Source organism: Agelaius tricolor, unplaced genomic scaffold (assembly GCF_023055355.1).
Source record: "Agelaius tricolor isolate 1412-34295 unplaced genomic scaffold, bAgeTri1.0.p SCAF_16, whole genome shotgun sequence".
In the NCBI taxonomy this organism is placed as follows: Eukaryota; Metazoa; Chordata; class Aves; order Passeriformes; family Icteridae; genus Agelaius; species Agelaius tricolor.
The window spans coordinates 19,961,732-19,972,811 of record NW_027269276.1 but is presented as its reverse complement, the minus strand read 5'-3'; the positions used below and the strand labels follow the sequence as shown (position 1 = coordinate 19,972,811).

The 11,080-nt window shown below is 36.3% G+C and overlaps 1 protein-coding gene across 3 annotated transcripts in view; it reads right to left on the bottom strand.

Annotated features, from left to right (window-relative positions):
* Window positions 1-259: 259 nt before the first annotated feature.
* The window catches only part of RORA (RAR related orphan receptor A), a 358,835-nt gene continuing 348,014 nt past the window's right edge, over window positions 260-11,080 (bottom strand). For all 3 annotated transcript variants that reach the window (XM_071442020.1, XM_071442022.1, XM_071442021.1), the window contains one exon: window positions 260-10,501. In XM_071442020.1, the coding sequence (XP_071298121.1) occupies window positions 10,337-10,501 (165 nt within the window). In that variant the 3' untranslated portion in view covers window positions 260-10,336. The remainder of the gene's footprint in view (window positions 10,502-11,080) is intronic.

Below are 11,080 nucleotides of genomic sequence, written 5' to 3'. Positions count from 1 at the left end.
GTAGTGAACTGTGATTTCAAACAAGACACCTTCATTCTGAAAAGGTTTAGGGCTCTCGTTGGCCAAAAGGGGAGCTTAAAAGGTGTTTGGGGGTCATCTTGTTTCCCTGCTGCTGACAAAATACGATCTACAAGCTAAAAACCAGCTCTAACATCCGTGTAGTCTAATTTTGTATCAGTGCATTCCTTAAGGAATAAACCTAATAAGCTGTAATTCAGAAAACCAAGGAAGATGCGACTGACAAAAAAATAAAGACAGATTTTTCCATTAGAAGCTGAAGTTTTATTACAGGATAAGAGTACATAAAGCACATCTAAAATCGATGTGTTCAATGCACTTAATAAAGGTAATGTAATATTAAAGGTACGGTTTCTAAGTACAATATAACAACATTCATATTAGAATGAAAATTGGAGTATTTAAAAGACAACATTAAATCTCTTATTTTTACAGTCATATTTACAAAATGAATCAAAATACTTTTTTCGGGACCGAGTAAAATAACAAACTTGAATATAAGCAGGCTATTGTAAGAGTGAGTTGGAAAGGTCTATGGAAGGGAGAGGTGAAGTGACTGGGTAAAGATCATTAGCAAAGGTTTAGTACAATACCACATCCTCTTGATGGCTTACATTTTATTGTGGCTAGAAAAGGAATTTATACATACTGTACACATAACAGACAGCACATATTTACATGTACAGTATAATTGCATTAAACTTGTGTGTATTTACAGAAATTTGAGCATATCACTCAACGAGGTTTTTAAGTCTGTGTGCTTCATCTTCAATCTGATGTATATTTGTAATCAGCATTTATTCTGGCGTTGGTATGTTGAACATTTAGTAAAGAGGGAGGATAAATGTTAACCAAATGGTTTTGCATAAATATATCAAACTATTAAAACAACAGGGAGAATGTGTTCCTGGCATTACCTATAGGTTGGTACGTACAAATTTAAGAGTGAGTCCTTCTCTCTTTGAAAATATCAAAAGGTGACTTAAATCAAGAAGGGAAAACAAAATTGTCATGGCTTATATTTAAATAAGATTGTAGCTTCAAGAGGTTTTTATAATTGTCCTGATAGTGTTTGCAGTTAAACATTCCACTTATGAAAATATACCCATGGTGCAGTAAAGTTTGTTTTTGTTTTTAGGTCAACAGTATGTTTGCTGTTTAAAAAAAATTATTTATATATATATATTCCTTGGATTGAGGGTATAAAAGCAGTGCATGGAAGCCAAGAACCATGGCTTTAAAATTCACTACCTTCTATTATCAAAAAGTGCAGTAAACAGAAACATTGTTATTAATAAATTGCTCAAAAATCTTTGCTAAAGATCTTATAAATTCAGTAATATTACAGAAAAATTCTAATAAATATTTAAAAGGTTAATTACCTCCTTAGTTAGATATTTGATATCCATCAGTTTTTAAGAATGAACATGAAAACAATATCTAGAATGAAAGGAACAGGGGACAGGAATATTTTGAAGGGTACATGACTACGTAAATTAAGGTATACATGAAAAAATAAAAACAAAACCCCCATACCTGACAAAACATTGCAAATTCCACTTCTTAATTAACTTTAGTTGCTACTGGCTGTCCTTGGATATGTATGCATGGTGTATAAAGCATATCCAGGGACTGAATTTAGCCATCCACCACGGCAGATTTACAGAACATTCCTATTTACAGTAACTGGAGTTGAGTGTGTAGGCATGGCCCAGTAACATCCGCAGTCTGAGCGTGTACAGATCCTATTTAAAGTGAGGAGGGAGGAAGGCACCCAGCAGAATAACAGCTATACATTTCCAATGCAACAACAGGATAGAATTCTCCCAACAAGCCAAATAACTACCTCCCTTTCAGACAGACAGCATATTGTAATTATTTTATACTGGCAGATTAGGTGTTTTTCTTATTTTGAATACAATACAGGCAGACTCTTTTAGTAACCAAAAGGATAACAAGCTGGACAGAACAATTTTAATAACATTAATAATTAATAATGTTAATAACGTAGAAAAAAATTCTACATTTGATATCAAGTATCTGTACCGGTGAAGTAATTTTCTCCTTATTAAATATACTATAGAATAATTTATATAATGACACTATGCATTTAAAGAGAAAACCATGTCCCAAATCTTGTACTCTGATACAGGTACTTGTTGGGCATATGTTGGTGTATATATATATATACACAAATATATATATTTATATATAGTTATACTCAGTGAAATTAACAAGACCCAAAGGTGGTATTGTCTAGGAATAAAAGGGGTTTGTTTGTTTTTGTTCACAAAAGTAACTTATCTAGCACCACACATCAGAAAAACACAAAAATAGCACACTCTAGTTCTAAACAGCTATGTCTAAAATAGATTATATAGTAAAACAGATATTATACAGCATAATGTGGTATTTGATAAACAGATAAATATTTGCACTGTGTAGGCTGTTTATAGTATAATTTTATCTATACAGAATGAAAGCAAAAAGTTAACTGTATAGAGGTGAGCAGAACAACATTAAATATTATGACTCCAAAGCAGAGACAAAGTTAGAGTTGAAAGAATAGAGCAAGATAAAATGTTTACAGGCCATTACAAGTCCTTAAATTAGTAGTAAAATAAGGAATCAGTTGCTCAAGTTTAAGAAAGCAGTAAACAAGAGATTTGCATTTACATGCAGATGTCTAAAACTTGTATTTCTTTTAAATCTATGCACAAAAAGTCATTTGTTTTATTGCTTGACATTCAGTTATGGCTAGAATATTTTTAACCTTTTTTTTGTACTTTGGAAACAAGAATATTGTTAAAGGTGCCATAAAAATGGACAACATTGAAAACAGTTTGCAAATAAACCACCTAACACTGCAGTTCTTTATACATTTTAAAAAGCCTTGTCTGGGGTTTGTCATATGTTAAATATATTTAATCTGGGAAAATACATTGTAGCTTGAAGCCTCCCATTGGCCCAAACATCCAATACAAAAACACATCTCCAGAAAAGGAGCAGGCAGACAATACAGTTACATATAAAGAAGCAGCCAGTTAATGTCCTAATACTTCAAATAGTGACCACTGTTCTGTAACTTGCTTCTAAATCAATGTAGAAATGAGGAACATTTTGGATTTAAAAAGGTCTACAGTACGTATGCCTTTTTGTGAAATAAAATTCACTGTATTGCTTATGAATTCTCTGCATTAGATATAGATAGCATTACAGATTGCAAGTTCCTGTAAAGTCTGTGCATCTACATTAAGACTCTGGGGGGTAATTCAGGGTAGTGTTTCTCAAACCGAAAGTCACAACTGCTCGTTTGAACGATGCCCAAGTGTTTGGCTCACGATCAGAACACCCTGCCAGGCACACCCAGCTGGGTTCTTTGTGAGGTGCAGCTTCCCCAGCACAGAGCACGTGCTCGTGCTGGGCAGGGAACTCGGGAGCTGCAGCTCAGCCCCACGGCCTGGAGGAGCTGCAAGAGCCACTGGGGACCGCGCTTCGCAGTGCCCAGAGTTCCCAAGTACCTGCAGCACACCGGGTCCTGCAGTTAGGAAATGCTGCCAGTCATTCCAGCTGATTCACACTCCCTGCCCCAGGAAACCTAAGTCAATTCCAACACAGAGAGCCCTGTGCAGAAATATAGCTCATAGAGATTGTGCTTTCAGAAACCTTGAGAAACACTAACGTAGGAACAAAGTACACACAGGACATGTGAACACTGACAACATGCAGATGTTAACAAAGTGTGATGTCACACACCAAGTTGAACAACTTGATTGTGAAGTTCAGCTTGAAGAAGTAACAAGATTATGAGGGAAGACATACAAGTGAATATTGTGGCAGAAGAAGTGAGCCTATGAGTATTGATCTGAAGCCTTTATCATGTTTTGTTTCTTATTTGGATAGCCTACTTATTGCTATAAAGTTATTGCTATATTCTACCAATGATAAAGGCAAAAAAAAAAAAAGGACAAACAGCAACATCATAGATGGAAAAGGTAGAATACAGCTTCTGTTTAGATGTTAAACTTCTATTTAGTACCTGAATAAAGTTCCAGAGAAAGACTGTGTATTATGTTACGTATTTTTCTCCTCAAGTCCAGTGACTTAGCATTATGTAGCAAGCCATTATCACAGTACTAGAATTAAAGCACATACTGCAAGGATTTTTAAATAAATACTCATTTACATTTTAAAACTTTTCTTTTTGTTGTTGTATTTGGTATTTGTATGCTTTTGCCCTCATTTCCACCAAATGATTAACTGACAGAAATACTTAAACAAAAAGAAAGAGGCTAATATTCAAATATATTAATGGATGTAACTTTAAAAGTGATATATATTAGTATTAATAATTAAAAAATAGTTCTAATAGTTATGTTTCTCCAGCTAGGGAAAATAAAGATGTTCTGTGCAATCTGAATCAGCTAGCACAGGTAGAATTCCATACTCAAGAGAAAATTGCCTATTATTTTTGGATATTGTGTAGTAAGTGCTGTTTCTGGCATTTATATTAATAGGTTTGTCTATATTGAGGAGTTTAGGAATGTCTAGGGAAAAAAATATATGTCATTTGCACAGCTTACACTGTGTAACTTGTTTTGTTCATCAAGTACAGACTGGGGATTGTCTATGCCAATCCAAAAAAAGATACTGTAATGCTTGGATCATCCCACTACACAGTTAAAACATCTTACAGGCTGTCCATTCTAAAAGTTTAATTGATGTGCAAGTACATAAATCCTAGGGTCCACTGTCAATCAGCAGTAGGAATTCTCTTCTGCTGAAGATGCCGAACACCAACTGATCACACTTGCTAAGTGCTTGTCTGCCTTGGAAAGCCATTCCCAGCTAAACTCAGCTGTCAGCCTGTGAAACCATAAGTATGCTCTCCCTGTATATTAAGCAATCTCAAGTAACCAACTGGTAGCTGTATACCCGTGAAAAACCCTCAAAAATACCAGAAAACTGGGGCTTTCTCCAGGCAGACACATTGGATGGAGGAATCAAATCCACTCTCTTTCCAATGTAACCAAGGTGCTGAAGTCTTGCTCATTTTGTTCGTAGTTGTTTACTTGCTTTTCTACTTGCATTTCCTAAAGAATGTGAAGCCATAAAATAAAGCTAATTGGGACAGGCTTCAAGCATCCTAGTTTGGCACTGGGAGACTTGTGAACATTGTTGGGTTTTGGTGCCATCGTAAAATCACTAGATTGCTGTATTTGATGTACTAGATATAAAAATTTCTTCAGCCGCAGTTTTTCTTTCCAGCCAGGTTTTGGCTTTACCATGAAACACCTGCAGCAATGACAGACAACATTTGAAGTGTTGTTCTTGTACTCCTGCAGATCTGTGTTCCATTCTATGTGACTTCACTGATGAAACTTAACCATGACCTTTTCATTCTTACTGCATTCTCACAAATGGATTCATTTTCTTTGATAATAATTTAAATACTAAAAAGCTGCTTTCTATTGCAGAACACTGAATTTCAGTTGGAAAAGTAGTCCTATCATTATAAAAATGTTCAGAGGGTATTGAAATTAATTTCAATCACTTATTTAGTGGGTTAGCATTTATTTTCTAAAATATAATTGTAAAATCTTTGCACTATTTGGGGTACTTCTGTTTTGAGCACAATACCAACCAAAAAGCAGCTCTACCGCAGGAGTGAGCAAGAGACTGAGGCACACATAGAGCATTTAGTTAAAAAAAAATCCAGTTCTCTTGTGCCTGGGGGCAGGGGGAAGGGAAGAAATCTTAGCACATTTTTTAAAAAGTAATTTGTTCCACCAGCAGTACTGGCCACCCTGTTGAAGAGTTTTAGAAGATCCCTGAGCACATTAGTTTCTGACTTCTAACCCCAGCTCCAAAATGATAGGGCTTCTCTTGTTGATAACGAGATGGATTGTCATTCACAGTTAAGTCAATCATAAGGTGCTTAATCTATTTACCCTTTTTTTCACCAATCAGCACAAAGAACTGTCAGAAAATAACTTTTATTTTTCTTTTTTAAATAATAAAAGGGCACAAAATTTAAACAATCAATGTTTTGTGACAGTGGTTTAGGATTATTATCTGGCTGCCCCTCAACAACAGACAAGTGATTCAATCGACATTCCTTAGCAAAAAAAAAAAAAAAAAAAAAAAACAAAAGAAAAAAAAGGAAAGAAAAGAAAAAAGGCAAAAAAAAGAAAAATCCTGTACAAATATGTATTTTTCCCTGAGGGATCAAGGTTACACCCGCAAGTGCTCTATGTACATATTGCACTGTAGAGGAATGAAGAACATGTGCAAAAAAAGCAACAATGATTGAAGCTTACTAATCAAACCTTTTAATCATGACTGCTATGTCATCTTGCATTTTGGAATGTCGGAACACAGCTATTCCTTTAATCTAAAATGTAAAAATAAAAAACAAGAAAGAAAAAGAAAAACGCACCTCTACTATGGCACATTCAATGAAATAAAAAGTTTTCCAAAGACAAATAGACAAATTCCATCAAGAAAATAATACAAAGTTCGTTCGTTTGTGGTTTTTTTTTGTTTTTTAGAAAAATTACATTACTTTCTTTCATTGTTTCACATTACAAAATCTTTTTTTTTTAATGTTTACACAAATCACATTTTATTGCAGGAATATTTCAAGTGCCATCAAACATTTATAGAAGGGTTAAAAAAATAGAAGTCTCTCTAAAGTGGTCCAGACAAGGCTTTGTATAGAATAAATCTTTTTACCACCTTCTATTTTTGACTTAAGTATTTTGAATACATTTTCTTTATTCCATTGACACTTAACAGCCTAGAAGCAGCCGCTCACACGTCCCACGCATACACTCATGTGCGCACACAATGGACTCTCTCACACACACACAGGTGCACATAGACAGATATCTTGGTATTCAGACTAAGATAAGCTAATAAAGAGCAACCAAACTTAAAACCAGCCTCCCTTTTTACCCAATTCCATAGGTCAAACAATGCTGGAGGTGATGACATGTATTAGGGTGGTTCATGTGACAGTATAGTCTAGTAGCTCTTCCTAGAAAGCCAGAAAACATCTCCAGGGATACATATAACTCCCAAGGAAAATACCTTTGCAGACTCTAAGGACTAGGTCATCTAAACTTAAAATATTATGTTCAGTTATCCTAGTGTTTTTATTTGTAGTGAACTGGGCAGATGATGAAAATACTCATGTGAATATCCACTGACCTCCAGTTTTTAACTGGCTGATCATCTGATAGCAGGCCACAGTCCCAAGGGTTTTGCAGAGGGCATTTCCTCTGCTGTGCTGTGTTCTTACATGGCCATCTCCAACCAGCCACTCTGGTGTTATTCTGAGTCCCCCTGCATAAAAACCCCCTTGGCAACAGGTGTCTGATCAGTTTGTCTGCTGTTTTTATCCCTCTTCATGAAGGGCAACCCAAAAATTAAACTCTATTGCCAAGTGGCTGTTAACTGTGACCAGGAACGCAGAGTTACTTGGGGTGTGTATGTTCAGCCTGATTTAACAAGGTCCCAGTACACATGAGCTCCCACAAACAAAAACAACAGTACTTTCTGGCCTGGAAGATCAGTCTCAGCTAAGGCCCTATTTGAAACCTTTTTATTGTTATGTATTTTATTACTAAATGCTCCAAGACTTATATTGTCAATGATTTATGAATGTAAATATGCTAAACAGAATCCAAACAAAACCACTGGCGCCTAGATACCTGGTAAAGCACTAATATTCATCATGAAAAGGTACGAACAGGATGTGACTGAAAACTAATCCCCAATATTTTGCCTGGTAGTCTACATTGTCAGAAGTAGGAGGTGTATCTCACTCTAAAAAAGTAAGGTCTTACTTCACTATTCATTAGTTGACACTGAGATTAAGTTTAGTTGATCTTTACAGGACTAGCACCTAAGGCTGGTCACATTCAGAAAACATTTGTTAGTTTAAAGAGGTGCTTCAAAAATAGGAATACACATTAGAATGCAAGTACCATATCATGCCAGTTACTCCAATAAAGTAAACAATGATCCAAGGAAAAGTATTTCAGTGGGAGTGGAGTGAGCATGTGCTGGGCTGTGAGCCACTTCTTCAGGAGCAGGCAGGATGGAGCAGGAAAAAGACAGCTCTCTGGACTTTTTCCAAAAGCCCTCTCCTGCCTCCAGCCCAGTGCTCACAGCACTGCAGGTGCTGCCCTCCCACACTCCAGGGCACACTGCTCTGAGGAGGAAGTGGGATGCTGTGCTCTCGCCCTCCTTTCAAAGCCTGGAGATGAGTGATGGCTGGAACCTTCCCTGATGTGCTAGACTGGAACATATTTAATAAGTGTCATAGAGAAATGTTTCTGTTGACCCAAAGGAAACATATTCAAATCATAGAATAAACCTGTATTTTGCTAATAAGAACCCGCTGATCTGACTCTCCTTTTTAAAATACTTAGGTTTCGGTGTCTATTCCCTTGTTACTTCTCAACAACTATAACTTATGTAAGGGATTGTTTACCCTTGGAAGTTAAAGCAGTAGGGCACATTCTGTCTCATTCCTTTTCATTTTTTGATGTTCCCAGCTTTTTCTTAGGTACTTCATCCAAACGTATTTGTGATGGCCTACAGGGCATCCAGTTATGCATCTGCATCTCATCCAAACCCAAATATACACCTCTGGCCCAAACAGCCACAGTTTGTAATGTTGTTAATGTGAACCTGCTTCCTTCAGAACTTTGCTCAGAGATAGAATTCTTCCTGAAGGGAATGGTAATTAATAGCACTGCAAGATTCAGCTTATTGGTTGGTTATGCGACACAGGAATCAGAATTACAGAATGCAGGTTTCTGATATTCATGATTTCCAGGCTTGTACTGAGTACAAACTAATGCTTTCTAGCAACAGCATGCCTTTCCTTTCTTACTTTGTTCCCATCTGATCAACTTTAAAGCGCATCTTTTTAAACAAGGAGAGAACAGACTTCTCTGCTCAGCTCCCTGACACTGAACTGCTGGATGCTGGAACAACAGGGGTCAGTGTGTCTCATCTCACTGAAGCCAAAGACAAACCTGTGGATTTGGACAGGCTACAGCTTGGCATTGGAAGGCATTGTTTACGATATGGAGTACAAAAGTATGCAATATTACATGCAAAAATTACTTTTCTGCAAGCATGTCATACCCACATACTTTTACTGTAGATAGAGACTTGAATAAATACTTTCAAACCTGGATTTATGGTGGGCAGGAATACACTATTTAATAGCCTGATTTTCAAAGATGCTGTGTTACTCATTTGTAAATGATCTGTAATTAATTAGTTCAACTCTGACAGTGGAAACTCAGAACCTTTGAAAATGAGGCTTTTGACTTTGAAACATTCCGGTTTGAAAGACTTGAAAATATAAGTACCTTTGAATTTAACTTCTGAAAAGATTATTTTAATGTAGAAAATTGTCGTTATTTTCAACTCTTTAAAAAAATCTCTAACCATTTCAGGATATGACCAGCCTCTCTTTAAAAGTAACATGGAAAACAGCAGCATAAATACCTCCCAATGTACCAGTACCTGCCAAACCTTTTTCAGTTAAACTTGAATTTCTGGTGCACATGCAACACAACAATGAACACGCTAGCATTTAATTTAAAGAAAAAGGTGCAAAATGAAAGTGCCTTATCAATTCAACAAGAAAAGCTATACCAGTAACTACATTTTATATTAATTAAAACAATATATAAACAATATCTCTTTTGCTATATATAGTCTTCATGCCCATTTACCCTGTAATATATTATAATGCTATTGTTGCTATTGCTATGGACCCTTTTCATGCCGTTCTGTCTACTGGCAAACAGTGGTAGGTGAAAAAAAATCGTCCTTCATGAAACAATGAGCAAGTTGTGCAAACTGATGCTGAAATCTCTGCAATGCACACCAGTCGCTGATTACTAGGTGGACTCTGTTCTGACCAACAAATTGATTGTTCTGTCAAAAGCCTGGGCAGTGAACTACAGGAGAAAACAACCTTCTGACATTAGTACCCTCAGTCTGTGTAAACAGAGGTCAAGGATTGAGAAGTTGAGACAGAAAAAGGGTCCATATTTGTAGGCATAATGGAAATCATATGCATGAGAAAAACAAGTTCAACTTTGTTTCATTGTTTCCCATCCTTCGCCTGACCCCGACCGCCAAGAGATGTGCAGTGTGTTGGCTCCCTAGGTCTGTGCAGGGCCATATAAAGTGTCTTGGTTTTCTTTCTTTTTTTTTTCCTTTTTTTTCCTTTCTTTTGTTTTAATGTTTGTACTTCAGACATTCTAGAAGTGCTTAGGTGATACGTTTACCCATCAATTTGCATTGCTGGCTCAAACTCTGAAGTGAACAACTCCTTGTAAAGTGGAGGAAAATGAAGTCGCACAATGTCTGGGTATATTGCTTTAAATGCCATAAGCTTTTCTGTATGTCGTCCACACAGTGCTCTTAAAGTAGACACTTTGCATATTAACTGTAAAAAAATGAACACAAGTCATATGGTCATACATGGAACCAGGCCTCCCAATCTTGCTGTAAGGATTAAAGCTCTCCCAAACCAAACTATTAACTTAACAAGGACATTTCAGATGCACAGTCATGGATATTTGCTAGAAGTATTTAAGTAATGGACTCACAGCTGTTTTTGAAATAATCTTTTTTATGTTCTCAGGAAAATGTGGCATTAGGTTTCCTTGCTGGATTGAAAAACAAGTATTTCAGGGCTGGATCTTCACTCATTAAATTATCCTCTTGGAAGAAGCAATCCTAACTGCTTTTAAACCCACTGTGAAAATTATGGAGGGAACTGGCAATGCAATAGATTAGACTTATTTACCTGAATTGGAATAAGGTAAAAAAAAAAAGTACTTCAAAAATATCATGAGGGTGCTCCCTGAAGTTACTGAGTAAAATATTCGTATCAAAGCATATGGAAGACTCTTTCTTCTGACAAAGGTACCCAAAGCATACACTGAGAGAAAATTACATGAGCTAGGATTTGAAATGAAGAAAATCTGCAGAGCCCGTGCTGGACCATCCTGCTTCTATCGGA